The 14452-nt window shown below is 41.7% G+C and overlaps 1 protein-coding gene across 1 annotated transcript; it reads left to right on the top strand.

Moving 5' to 3' along the window:
- Positions 1 to 1039: 1039 nt before the first annotated feature.
- On the top strand, positions 1040 to 13276 carry si:ch211-114c12.2 (uncharacterized protein LOC336578 homolog). The gene is made up of 10 exons (XM_012855308.3): positions 1040 to 1147; positions 4576 to 4644; positions 4761 to 5429; positions 5775 to 6419; positions 8728 to 8840; positions 8973 to 9075; positions 10262 to 10322; positions 12264 to 12317; positions 12408 to 12557; positions 12703 to 13276. Exons 2-9 carry the CDS (start codon positions 4601 to 4603, stop codon positions 12543 to 12545), a joined length of 1827 nt encoding a protein of 608 aa, XP_012710762.2. The 5' UTR covers positions 1040 to 1147; positions 4576 to 4600; the 3' UTR covers positions 12546 to 12557; positions 12703 to 13276.
- The last annotated feature ends 1176 nt before the right edge of the window (positions 13277 to 14452 follow it).

The following is a 14452-nucleotide window of genomic DNA, read 5'->3' as shown; positions in this document are numbered from 1 at the left end:
CTTTAATATGTTTAGAATTGCGTGAGGGTGGCTGATTTTGTTGTAATCATTTCCACAACAAATATTGCAAAACAAAATTAACAAAGTAAGAAAAGAAACAAAAACCTTCCGCCAATGACTTAAGATTTGTTGAATTTCAAAAGTATCCCTTGAAACTACATTTTGTTAGATTACAGCTACAACCCCAAGTGTATATCATTAGAGTCTATGTGATAAGTTAACATAAAATATTGCATAATCATTAAGTGCAAGAGAGAAAAAGGAAGGATGTCCCAGTTTTGTTTATCCGGAGACTACAATTCTTGCCCATTCTTCTTATCAAAATAACTCAAGGTCATTGGAATTGAACAAAGGTCATCTTTGAACATCAATTTTGAAGTCTTGCCTTATTCTGATTGGGTTATTTCTAGACTTTGACAATTTAGGTCTATAATTTGACAACTCTAACACCTGAATATTATTTTATCTAAATGGTTCAACAGCAGTTTGTGATTTTGTTTGGGGGTTCTCTCTGCTGGAAGAAGAACATCCACCCCAGGCTCAAGTCTTTTGCAGATTCTATCCCAGGGTTATTCTCTGGTAGCTTCTTCCATCTTCCCAGCAGCTCAGACCAGCTTCACTGTCACTACAAACCCCTCCCACAGCATGATACAGCCACCATCATGTTTCTCAATGTGGATGACAGTTCAAGGGGACGAACAGTGTAAGTTTTCTGCCACACAGAGTGTTTCCCATGTAGGATTAAAAAAAAATCTCACTTTCTTTTCTCATCTGACCAAAGCATCTTACTACGCATGTTCGTGTGCGCTGTGTGGCTTGTGGCAAACGACAAACTGAAATTTTGTTGAAAACGTTCTCTAAAAAACCCTCTGAGATTGAAATTTGTGGAATTAAAATGATAAATGTGAAAAATCTATCTTACATTTTTTTCCCCAGATGTTTATCTTGACTGCGTTTTTCCTTTAGTGAGGATTAAAATAAAGAAAAATGGATTGAGCGGAAGTGACGGGGTGAATACGCAGTATTCCCTCCCAGGCGTTAGGTGGCGCTGTCTAACTTGGTGTTGAACTACTTCGGAAAGAGGGAGCGCTATCCTTATCGCTGTGTGTCGCACCGTAGCTTTCGCCTTTGGTATCGGTTGGCGTTGGTAAGTTGTACACCTTTTGCTGCAATTAAACTCATTGTTTGCAGGTTAAAATTAGAATTTTTTTCTATATTTGTCCTATCATGGTGTCAAAATATTTAAATAACGCGCATGCACGTTGTGAATACCGTCCCGTCGAGTGGCAAAACAGCTAGCCGCTTTAGCTTTACGTTAGCTCGCTTTTTATCTGTTATTGTAAACGAAAATGAAACATTTCGGACTCATACTAGGCCCGTACGAGTTAGAATTTATTTATTTATTTATTACCCCCACTCCCACGGCGTGAATACTGTCACCGAGTCCCGGGGTGTTTCCCAGCAGCTGTCCGAGAGTCAAAGCTAAATATGGACTGTAGGACTGCTGCACACCGTCTCCACGATCAGAGCCGAAACACAATAAGCCGCCACCATATTAAGCACATTCATTCCCACGCGTTTGCTTTATTTAATGATGATCAATCATTAAAAATCAGAGCGCAGGGAGGCATGCTGGGAATCCGGCCGAAGTAGGATGTAGGGGCTTCGTTTGGGCCTCAACTGTTGGCCCTATCCGTGACATGGGGGGGTCAGGAGCAGCCATGGAAGAGCCCGCTGAGGGGGTGGAGAACGGCAGCTTAATACACTCGTGACATAAATGAGTAATTCTTGTCGTAAATTTATATATATTTTTTTACTTATTATGACACGTGTGACTTCGTGTATGACGATTGTTTCAGTCCAGATTTGAATGAAAACACAGTTAACCGAATATGCTGCTTCTTGAGGTAGAAATGTGAAATGTTTGAATGTTTTCTCATGCTTCTGAGCCAGAACCATAATGGAAACGTGTGTCTGGGATCGTTTGCTTTTTTATATATTTACCAACAGCTGGAGGCCTTTCATTCAAACGATACAAATTAGGTTTATGCAGATAAAAAAAAAATAGAATGATTACGTTGTTTATAAATCTGCATTTCTGGGGTATTTTATACGCCTCAGTTTTTACACTGAGATAATAAATCACAAAATTGCTTTGTTTAAAAGAATAATAATTTGCTGGGAAAACTACAGTGTTTTATGATCTGCCCCGTCATCGGTTAAATGTCACTTTATTGAGAGAGTCCCTTTTTATTAAGCTACAAAACCATGTTCCTTACTAGGGTGCATGATATATGCATTAATATTGGTAATAGGCGTAGGCAGGTATTAGATTTTGAAAGTATAACTTTAGGCAAAAATATTGTGGTATTATAACAGTTCCAAATGTGTTATTTTTGAAACGTCTCTTTTTAAAAACAGTAACAAATCATTTTTAAACAACATATAAAACATAAATGTGTTAAAAATAAATATTGGTAACTGAATTCGTTGTGATTTTAAAAAAAAAAGTACATAAAAAATGTGTGATCACAGGAAATTTCACTCCCCTGAAGGGTGTCGCTCCCTTTACTTAGGGTTTCTGACTCCTAACGTAATTAAACTATATCCATAAAGTAACAAAAACACCTCTAGAAATGTAGAACAGTAACAATTTTTACAACTGATAGGATAACTCTTACTGCTTTGATCAGGTTGTGATACTGCGGTCGCACGTGACCTGAAGGACTTCACCTCCAATTTCTGTCTGCCGAGACGCTTTTGTTGCAGGAATGGTTAGGTAGAGATTTTTAGTGGTTTTGAAACTGACTTTTTTCATATTGCTGGTCTTAGTTGTAAAATTGGGCCAATATTAATAGCCAATGCTCATTTCTTATTTCTTGTTGCCATATGTGATTTAGGAAAGCCTTCCACTCTGTTTTAAGAAGACGACACGGAAATCCTTTCAACCGTCTTTGTTGATTGAACTGTAATATTGTTGAGGTAATAACTCCTGCATTTTCTTTCTCAGCAGTCTATTTTAGTTACCTTGTGTCCGCTATGACGTGCTGCTGCCTTTCTTGGTCAGGTCGCCTTGTGAAAGAGTTCTTGATCTTTTATTTGGTTAAATAAAGGTTTAATATATAAAATAATGAAGGCGGTTGGCCATATTGGTTACCAACCAGAATTGCAATATTATCACTGAACCAAAATATCTGCCCAACCTTTGATATCTTTGCATCCGTATTCATTTATTGTAGGATATGAGATTTTTACCATCAAAAACGGCAACAAAGACTGTTCTGTCCTGAAATAAAAGGCATTTTGCTTACATTGTTTTTTTATACAAACATTATAGTTAAGTTGTATATTTGAGATCAGAATAATTTTACAGTTTTGAAGGAAATGAGACCAATCTTTGGGTAATTAAGGATTCTTAATATGAATTCAATGTATTTATGGGATTATGGGTACTTTTAAAGTACTTTACAGAGGGTTTGGTTTATTTTACGAATGTTGCCTGTCTTTGGGGGAAACAAACGCGTTTTTGTCAAAACAAAATTTAAGCAATAAGCTCGAGTTATGTTGCTTAAAAGATTTATAAAAAAGAAGGATTTCCTGGGTATGTTTATGCTATCAAACGGTCTTCTAAGAATTGCAATGTTTAAAAGCAGATACAGTTTTTGAGGACACGGTGCAGTCAGTACCAGAACCCCCAGTCCAGTGACGGACACAAACCAGAAGGGCTGATAGTAGCAAGACCGATGAGAAATGTTGGATAAGAACTTTGAGCAAAGGCTGTTGGACAATAATGTTCTCTATCCTAGCCAGTGATAATTCCCTTCTATAGATCACTTTTTTTTTAGTGGCTGACTATATCAATGTTTATCATTAAACTACTCAAACCTGTCGTCCGGCTGCCTATCTACTGTTTGGGGAGAAAATACTGATCTCCTCGCAGCCGAGACGGTGACAACCTTTTATTCTAGCTTCGGTTTATTGGAGTCTGGCAGCTGGTGAGTTAAAATTATCTGCTGCTGGTTTCAGGACGTGGCCTTTCCTGTTGCTAAATGTCACGGCCCCTCAGATTACCAGCATACGATACGTCAGCCGCGTTCACTTTTCAGTTATTGTTCAGGTCACATTTATTGCATATTTAACTTTTTCCAGACTGAATAGTCAGAGTAAATATTGTAAACGCAAAGAAAGATCTTGTACTCTTAATTTACCCAGAAGGAGATCTGTGATTTTCATTGTCAGTGTTTTCAAGTTGAAAAACAAAGGCTTAGGCATAAACTTACTGCAGCTGCAACAGGGGAGTGAATACTTTTGTCAGATCATACAAAGTGATAAAAAGAAGCTTCTTTCAGCATGTATTTAATAATATAAGACGAGGAGTGGTGAAAAAATGAACAGGCTGGTTAAAAACGGTACAACAGTATTTTATAATTGTTACATTCAAGTGTTTTGTCATTGATTGATAATAACCTAGAAGTGATCTTTGTGCCATGAAGTCATTGTATGCTGAATGTTGGGTTTAGCTCGGTAATAGTCCAGCATTATAATTTAATGTGTTTCTTTATTCGTCCTCTTCAGTCCGTAGGATATTTGCTCTCTTCCAATGATGGTTCGAACACATTATGGACCGCCTCGCTTGAAGCCCAGGTAGCATGTTTCAGATATTTCCTTTTGAGTTTGTGTTCAATAAACGAAAGTTTAAAGGATCTGTTCCAAGCCGCCTATTTTTATTTCATTTTATTTTTCTTCTTACGTCCCGTCAGACCATACGAAGATTCCCATCGACGCAGCGAAAGCAGCTACAACCCGGACTCTAAAAGCCGCAGAGACGACCAGGGATACCCCAGCAAGGCGCCTCCTAGCTGGAGAGAATCCAGAGGCAGAGGACGGGGGCGGCCGGCGCCGCTCGGCAGGAGAGCGCCTGAAATGGGACCTCAAAGGGAGCCACGGTTTAATCACTGGCGGTCCCACAGTCAGGATTCCTTCCAGTCCCACCACCCCAAAACGGACCAGCACCACAGCCACCGCAGGCAGTCTCCGGCGCGGCTGAGCCGTACCCCTCAGCGTCGCTCGCCCCCCCACAGCCCCGCACACCACAGTCAAAGGGGCCCGTCTTCACACGGTCACCCCTCAGGTCACAGGTCACCTTCCCCGAGACCTTTCCGTAGCCACCCGGCCGACAGGAGACCGGGTTCTGCACCCGCCTACCGGGGGTCTTTCAGGGGTCCCAGAAGGCAGTCGGGCTTTCATCCTCGAGATCAGCGGGGCCGCGACCCCCACCCAAGAGAAAGAGCCTATGAACAGTCAGGTCCTGGCATGAAGCGCTGGCACGAACCCGCGTCGTTCTCTCACCCGCACAATGGAGAGCACCGGCCCTCTGGGTCACAGAGGAGCCCCAGAGAGTTGCCAGGGAGAGGCTCATGTACAGAGAGGTACAAGCACCAAGCTCCGGCCCAAGCCGGGTGAAATTATGGCAGGAGGAGGCTCGAAGTGGGCCGCTTTTCCAAGTCGCAGGAGTTGTAATGATGAGCTCTGCCCTGCTCCCGATTGTTTAAAATTACGTGGGATTTAAAGTGGGTCTGATGTAGATGGGATTAAGAGGAGCATTACTTCTGTAATTGGTTTCTGAAAGTGCACCCCTCCTACCTGTTTCATTCTGTCGTGGCTTCTGAAAAGGCCTACATGTAAAGATAAGAGTTAAACCGTCCACGTCCCGCTTGAAACCGGCAATGGATTTGTCATTATAACGATTTCTCTATTGTTTGATGGATGTGCAGGTGGTCATCTGAACAAGGTTCCAGGAGGCAACGTGGTCCCGTGGAGAGGCCAAGCAGCAGATCCCACAGTCGAGAGCGGGCACAAGATGCCCCCCGACCGCCTGCTTACAGAGCCCCCCCGTGGAAAGGAGGCCCGCCACCACCGCCGTCATCTTCCCACTACAGGAGTCCCTCGGAGAGGAACGTTTCCGGACCCCGCAAGAGGAGAATATCAAACCTCAGCATGCCCTCTTCAGGCCCTGAGCCGTATTATGGCCCCCCGAAGTACCCCAGGAGAGAGAGACCCCAGCTGATGAGTATCCCCAGGCCATTCGCTGTCCCGCCATGGTCTCTTAGGGGCAGACGCTCTCTAACCAGGGGCCGGCCAATCAGAGCAGGCTCTCTCATGAGGCTGAGAATCCCTCCGACCGTGAGGCCGCGGCCCCGCTTCGGCGACGTCGCCCCGCGGGGACACGCCGGCTCCCTTCTCGCCTTCCGGAAGAGGCGTTTCGACACGAAGGCGGGTCCTCTGAGAGACGAGGAGCCGAGGCGGCCAAAGCCCCGAGACTCTCCGGCCCCAGAGGACGACAAAGCCAGCAGCTCTTCAACAGACTCTGGCACAGGAAAAGAACAGGTGGAGTCCCGCCGGTCGTTGAGCAAACACAGGTACGGTATTCTCCTTGTAGCACTGTTCGCAGGGGCTTGATGATGATGATGATGATGATTAAGAGATGAAGAAAGTGTGTGAAAGAGGTGCCAGCAGTGGAAAGTGGAGATGTCGTGAGCTAAATGTGCAACAGCCAATCGATACGATGCAAAGCCGCCATTATTCTGAAATGCCGCCCTAACCCCACGTGCTACACGCGTCTCATAATACCTGCCTCACAAGTCGGATGAAGAGAAGGTTTATTTTAAAGCTGGCCCGTCGGTCCCGGCAGACGTAAAGTAACCCTGTGAAGAGGAGAAGTGGGGAATCCTCTCTGAGCCCAAAGTCTGAAAGAGCCTCTCTGCATGCTGTGAAAAATCTGCAGTCTCTAAAAAAAAAAAAAAAGAAAATATCCAAACTTGCATCACATAAATGTACTCTATTTCTGCTCGGCACGCAGAAGACTCAACATGACCTACGACCTAAACCGCCTTCTACGGCTTTTTTTTAAATGACTGGAAACCAATCGGCCACGAAGAAAGCTCTGAATAAGAGATGCACCGACATGTTTGCTGCGCCCCCCCCCCCCCAGCGATCACCAGCAACTGTTTACTGCATCTACAGAAACAAGACACTGAGCTGGCAAGAAACGAGAAATTTACCAGAACAAGGACCAACCTGCAGATTTTATACGATGATGAGTTGATTGGTGCCTAATGCCAAGAGAGAGCAAAAGCCACTTTTAAAAAGTTACCAGAAATGTTTGGGGGAGAAAAAAATCACATCATATGCATGCCTGTGTACGAATTGGCAGTAAAGGGGGGAAAAAATGCATTCTTAACCATAAACCAATTTTAACCTGCGACGTTTATTTTCTGTCATTTTAAACATCCAAAAAAAAAAGGAATTAATATTAAGAGGAAAAAAATTCCCCACCCCACTTTTGGAGTTATATATATTGTCCTCATGGAGAAATCAAATGTTTAAAGAAGTTGGAGTCCGAGTGAAAGGGGGGGAAAATAACCCAAGGAAGACGAGTAACCCATCCTCCAGTGCTAAAGTTTTACATCAGCTGACGGGTGAAAACGCGATGGTACCTCATCAGTCCCGTTCAGTATTCATACGACCAAGAGGAGTTTACGCAACCGCTGTCTGGATTTCACCCGTAAAAAAGAAATGGAGGTTTCTGCCTCTCAGGCTACAAGAATTTCACGAGGATCAGCCGTTCCTCCACATTAGAGCTGGATCATACCCGGAAAAGACCCCAAAACCCTCCATGGACGACGTAAATGCTAACCAGAGAACGGACCGTGGAAGGTGGACTCAAGAGAAATATCAGAAAACCAAGCGGAAGGTCTCGCAGATACATGGAGATCACGCATGGGGACTGTTTAACCGCACCACCCATGTTGTGTTTTTTGTCAGAGATTTCAGATTGGTGGCGATCTTCCGTTATTCTCCACGCCACGTGACCAAAATCTGTTCAAATGGCTCATGTCATCAGGAAAGATGGAAATGAAACGGCACGCCAGGCTAATTCGCCAGAGATCTGGCACTAAAAGTGTCTAAACCAGCCCCGTCTGTCTCCGCCTGCAGTGCTAAAGCCCTGGGCGTTGGATGAAGACATGCTCCTAGTCAGAACATGAAACAGCTTTCCAGGAGAGGAGACAGAAGAGGATGAGCAAAGCAGCTTATCGACTTGTTCCAACCTTTTGAAAGAGGAGTACATTTATTGGATGCCTCATTTGCGGGTCTTCAGTAAACTCGGATGAAGAAGCCAAGCTTTCCCATTCCCGTCTCACTGCAGACGTCTTCGAGACAATTCAACTTCCATAACCGTGCGTCTCTTAAGACCCCCGCAGTAATAACCGTTGCCCGGAGAAATCTGAGGAAAAACGTCGAGGATCGACTGATTCGTGAATTCAGATGAAGCTCGGTGTCCGAGCAGCCGTCACGTGATTGTAAAAAAGGAAGATGGAGGATGTGAAGTACGATGCCGTCCAGTGTTTTAAAGTCCTGCCTGGATTTGGCCGCGCTAACAATTGATGAATAAACGGAGACAACTCAGATTGGTTCAGGTTACAAAAATAGGAGTAAAGAAGCGTGGACATTCCAGGGTTTTTGTAAGTACCCAAGTAATTTGTGGCTTTATGATCATGTCTGCCTTCGAAACACTTGTATTCTTTTTTCTAATTAATTTGTGCATTAGCTCTAAAAAAGCTGGCAGGGCAGTACAGTTATCTGTCTTAAATGCAAATCATGTGGAAGTTGTGCCGCTGCTGGAGTTAATTGTCAAAATGAAACCCACGGTTGTTGGTCCCTCCTCAGATCCTCTCCGATAGAGAAACGGGATCTGGTTGTTTTGTCTCATTGGCCCCCGGTGCCGAGCTCGTCCAAAGACGACTCGCCTGCCAGAAGTCCCAGCCCAAAGTCAAAGACCGGTACGTCACTTCCACCTGTGGTTCTGGTGAAATCCACGGTTTAATCTGCATCCATGTTCAGATATGATGTACGTGTCTTTGGCTTATAAACTTTGAGCTGTAAGCATTTATCTTGTTTTTTTTTATACTTAGACCGCAGTTCTGATGGGGAAGGCTCATCGCATAGACGCCACTCAAATGACTCCAGATCACCTGAAGACAGAAAACGTGGATATTTGGATAAAAGAGTGTTCAGGTACCATAAAGATAATAATAATAATCCCCGTAAAACCTTTCAAGCCTTTACACATCTCGTCATGGTATCAACATAAACCTAATAGTTTGATATTAGGGTTTTATGTCACAGACCGACACATATTAGCATGTTACTGCAAGCCAATGGTGCATCATTTAAAAGTTTTTTTACTCATTAAAATCTCAAAGGTGTGGAATGCATCGCAGTTCAACCTCCTTTACTTACATTACCCCTAGTTAGAATTCAGTCAAACCGAGTGCTATGATAAATAATCTAATTGGTGCGCAGAGTCCACCTCTGTAATTTCAGCATGCAGTAAATCCTGCTGTTCTGTGAAGACCTCAAAGGTTTAAGGAACATGAGAGAGCAATGAGCATCATGAAGACCAAGGAACACAGCAGAGTGTAGCCCATGTTTACTTCCTGGTTCCTCAGCCAATCAAATGAAAGTTTCCAGCACAAAGCATAGCATTAGGTATTTTATTTTGGCAAAAGAGCAGCAGCCTGTTGACATGGAAGCCAGTAAGATGAGCGGATCAGAAGTAGAAGTGAATACATCATATACCTTTCCTGTGGAAATAAAACAGCAGGTCCGTTAGAAACTATAGGCTGTTTGTGTGTTGTTCCAAATTTAACCACTAGGTGTCATTATTACTTACTGTTCCTTTAAAGTTTGTGGGGGGGGGGGCTGCCACTACAAACTATCTTCATGTTGGTGGTGGCAGCATCATGCTATGGGACACTGAAGCCTGTAAGAGTTTATGGGACACACCTCAACCCCAACTGAGATTACAATGGAACAGCGGCCATCAAGCATGTTCATGTGTTTGATGGCCCAGGCAGCTACTGGGCCTAAATCTAATCTAAATCTGGGAAGGTTACACCTGACTGCACTAAGAAAAGGCAATTTTGCTAAGAAGAGTGAGCAAAAATTTCAGTCTGTAGATGTGAAAAGCTGGTTAAGATGTACCTCAAAAGCCTGCAGCCAAGTATTGACTCAGGGGGCGTCGGATACATCCGCACATCAGGTTCCCGTATTTTCATTTCACAATTATGCTCTACTTTATGTTGGTATACAAAATAACATATAGCTGCATTTTCTGAACCTTTTTTTGTTTTTTAAAATTTCATTGTAAAATATTAAAAATGCCAACTTTTTAACTTCTCATCATCAATCGTTTTTCCAGACCTGTGATGCATGACAGCAGACTAGCAAGGCCACCTTTCAGGAGACCAGGGCTCATACCGGTAAGAGAATAAAATACTTACTTATACACGGCTGTGGACTGTTAGTTAAATGTAGCCTTATAACAGGACTTCCACCAGGTCCTAAAAAGTCTTTAGTCCTAAATTTGGAAATCAAAATATAAGGCCTTAAAAGGCTTATATTCAATGAATTATGGTGTTCAAGTCTTACATTTTTTAATAGGTTAGACAAACTTTATTGTCATGTATGTACAGAGTGCATACGAAACAAAATTTCGCTGCAGGTTTTAGTCTTCTTGCGGCCATGTAACCTCACCTCAAATGCACAAATGAATGCTCCCGCAACACTGAATTGTGCTTTATTGAACACATTTATAACTAAAAACACAGAGCCAGCCAATCAGCTTTCGTTCTATTGGTTAGTCCATATTGCTCCAGTTGATGGTCCGTGTGTGGAAACAGAAGTAGTGCTGCTGTTTTCATGGGAAAATGTACCTGAGTATACAGTATATTCCAGATACCTGAAATCCAAGTTCATGGGGCATGCAGCAGCTAACGACGTTAAATGTTATATTCTACTAAACATGATTAATGACACATTTATTATATATTTTTAAGTATTTGGTAAAATGGCTACTCAAGTAGTAACTGTTGGATCATAACATTGATTCAATATTCAAAAATTAGATAACTAGACAAAGAATAGGAGGTTATTTGCCAATTTTGGAATCTGAAAAACAAAAAAAGTTACACAAAAACATTATTCAAAAATAACAAATTAATGCAGTAGACACACTTTACCAAACCACTTTTTTCTCCCTCCTACATCAGGCTGATGAAGCAAATATTTACGGCAGACAATGTTTAATTAGGTTAGGTAATTTGTTAAAACAGTGACAAGCTCCACTGTTTACAGTATATTCACTTAAAGCTAGGGTTGGCAATTTTTCCGGAAGTTTCCTCGATTCCCATTTTGAACAATTGTGCACTTACCTTGCTCGTCTGCTCTTCAGGGGTATAGCGTGGAGAAAAATCTCCCAAACCCACTCTGGTCTTATTTCTTTCTACTGAGGCCTTCCTCTTCTTCTTATAAACATGAACGCAGTTTGCTTCTTGCAACCCTCAGCCACGTTCAAAGTATACGGTGAGAGCAGCGGAGCTACAATGAACGGCTAGTTGCTAAGCTAACCGGATGCATAAACTAAAAGTGCACAAGCGCAGCCAGCAACAGAAGCTAGGAAGGAACGAGCACGGATACTGCCGTTACGTGAGCGTGTCATAATGATTGGCATGTGGGACAAGCAATAGATAAGCAAAAATAAAATCAGATTTTTTCACAATACATCCGATTTCCGATTTTAATAAAAAAAAATCTTAAAAAAACAATAACAAGCAAGAAATAACAAGGAAATCATTCAAGTAAGCATAGTTTTTATTTGACAAAAAAAACTGACCAATCCCTGCCCTTCGGACCGAACAGCAAAGATTGGTTGTAGCATTTAAAGGCCTGCAGCTCCCACAGAGAACAATTTTTTTTTTAAACCTCCTTTTTATGAATACATAATGTATTAATTACTTTCAGGATGGAAGAACGATTGTACCCAGTGTAACAAAAAGTGTTTTTGAACAGGATTACCAACTATGGCTCTAACTGGCACAGCAGGCTCAATATATGGGAAATAACATAAAAAAAAGAGTATATATAAATAAGAAGTCTCACTTTTACTTAAACTTGTCTCCCTTGTGCATTTTTGTTAAAACAAGCCTTTTTTTATTTTATTTAGTAGTTAGCCCGTGGTGGGTAGAGGTGTCCATCAATTTTACTCAAGAATAGTGATGTTTCTGTATGTCGAGATATAGACCTTAAATTTCATTCATAATGGTTTTAAAAAGTCTTACATTTAAGTTGGTGACTCCTGCAGAAACCCTGTATAAAGAGTAGAGTCATTGTACGTGCTCACCGTCTGCCAACATATTTTGCAGCGGCCAAGGAACGCGGGCCCAGACATGTCGGACAACGTCAGAAGACCTCTGATGGTACGGAGAGCGCTTTCTGTCACCAGGTCTGAACAGCGGAAGCGTTCATGAATCCCCTCAACTAATATCTGAACTTCTTGTTTTGAAAAGGAGACGTTGGTGCCCCGTCCTTTTCCAAACCAGAGACCAGTGTTCAGGAAAAGCTTCAGCATTGTGTCTAAATACCGCAACATGAGGGTGATGCGTCAGCGCGCGCCTTACGGCAGAGGACCCAACCAACAACGCTAGCGAGAGCCTCGGGTGAGTTATGCCAACGCTGTTAGTCTTTATTGGCTTTTGTCTGCTTCATTATTGGCCTTAAAATGTTTTGTTTAGAGAAGACAGTTATAACTAAGCTCCTAATCTTTGTATTCAGACAAATTGTAATATGCTTTTTATTACGCAGGTACCAAATTATGCATTGGAGTTGTAGGAATCGCCGAAACCTCCCGCACAGAACTTGTCTAGCTGGACGACACCGACCTGTCCAGCCTCACCTGACCAGCTTGTATGTTGTGAAAGTGTCCCTGCTAAGATGTGGTCCCTGGTGTTTCATTTGCTTTATTTAACGACTACTGTTCTCGGTCTTAGAGTTTCTTACTGTTTTAGAATGTTATTTTTTTTTATTTTGACATTTTCTGGTTTTGGTTTAGGTTGCTTTAAAAAGTTTTGGGAAGTCCCGATTTTACTTAAAGTATGCTAGCATTTTCTTTTGTTTACAAGCAGCAATCGAACTTTTACTTTGATATGTGACTTTCTAAACTTGTACTATCTTGTCAAAGGTTCACTCAAAATAAAATCAGATGTAACAGAAAGTTTTTGTTTTTTTCAGAAACTTAAAATTTGTTCTATACAGACTTCGATAAACACTACATTGTTTACAAAAGCAAGACTCTTGATGTGGACAACATTCTGTCTTGTCTCAATATTATGTTTTTTGTTTAAAAAAAGAAATGATAATAAAAAGTTACATCTGTGAATGCGTTTAGGTAATCAATGCGGTTCACTGTTGTAGTACCCATTAACAACAAATGTCTCTGCGCACTTTATTAACCAAATCCCATATCGATACAGACATAGTTGTGTTCAGTCATATAGATTCAATTACATTGCATTCCAATTTCATCCCAATTATAAATGTAGTTAAGTTCAGTTTATTACCCCATTTGGTAAAGATGGTGTCTGTTTAGGGAAACCCAGGCAGTTGCAGCTTCAAATGACTGCAGCAATCCCCCTTTGAAGATTAGAATTGTTTGTCACATGCACAATACGGTGAGATGTGTTGATACCTGCAGCCAAAAAAAAAAAAATATATATATATATATATATATATATATATATATATATATATATATATATATATATATATATATATATATATATATATATATATATATATATATATATTACACAATACGGTGTAATAAAAGCATGTAGCGGCAGTGGCTGTTCAGTTTCATGGACTTGATGAATGCAGAAATCCCTAGTGCGCATGCACATGGCAACAGTGGAAAGGAACAACTCCCCTGTAAGGTTTGCAGACACCGGTTTGGATTTTTTTCACAAATCCAAACAAAACCCAAAACGCCTCCCCTCCCTTTTAGTCAGTGTGGATTTTCCCTTATGAGGGTGATTGGAAACAGCAGGTCCTTCTAAGCACTGCTCATGGGAGCGCTTCCATGGCAACACCTTACCAGGTGACCTCAAAGAAAAAGAGTGGTGAGAACAAAAGAAATAAGTTGTTAGTTACATCAATAAAGACAAAGACTTAAACCTTCCCCAAATTACAATTTTTTTTAAAAGACAGAAAATGCCTGTTTGCAATCCCTATTAGTAAGGGGGTAAATCCCTCACATCCCCCTTTTTTGAGATTTATTTTTTTTACATTTAGGAGCTCCATTTAAGGAGCCTGCACAGTTGGTAGCATTGTGGCTGTGCAGCAATAATGCCGTCCTAGGGTCTTTCTACATGCAGTTTGCATGGACAATGGATGGAGCTTCATTAAGATGTCCTTCCTGGGCCAAGGGTGGGTGTCAGCAATCGATTTGTTCAATTCCCACCCTGACCTTTCTGGTACATAGATGGGCTCTGTCTGAACATCCAACTCTTTCAATACCACACAAAAGAAATAGAGAAATTAACTAAATGTCTTGAGT

Source organism: Fundulus heteroclitus, chromosome 11 (genome assembly GCF_011125445.2).
Source record: "Fundulus heteroclitus isolate FHET01 chromosome 11, MU-UCD_Fhet_4.1, whole genome shotgun sequence".
In the NCBI taxonomy this organism is placed as follows: domain Eukaryota; kingdom Metazoa; phylum Chordata; class Actinopteri; order Cyprinodontiformes; family Fundulidae; genus Fundulus; species Fundulus heteroclitus.
The sequence above is the reverse complement of the archived record's forward strand: the minus strand, read 5'-3'. Positions and strand labels throughout refer to the sequence as shown.

Coding starts and splice junctions, on each gene's coding strand:
- si:ch211-114c12.2 (XM_012855308.3), top strand. CDS start 4,601: ATGATGGTTCGAACACATTATGGACCGCCTCGCTTGAAGCCCAG. Junction 6,420..8,727: donor CGGTCGTTGAGCAAACACAG/GTACGGTATTCT, acceptor GTCCCTCCTCAG/ATCCTCTCCGATAGAGAAAC. Junction 12,318..12,407: donor ACGTCAGAAGACCTCTGATG/GTACGGAGAGCG, acceptor TGTTTTGAAAAG/GAGACGTTGGTGCCCCGTCC.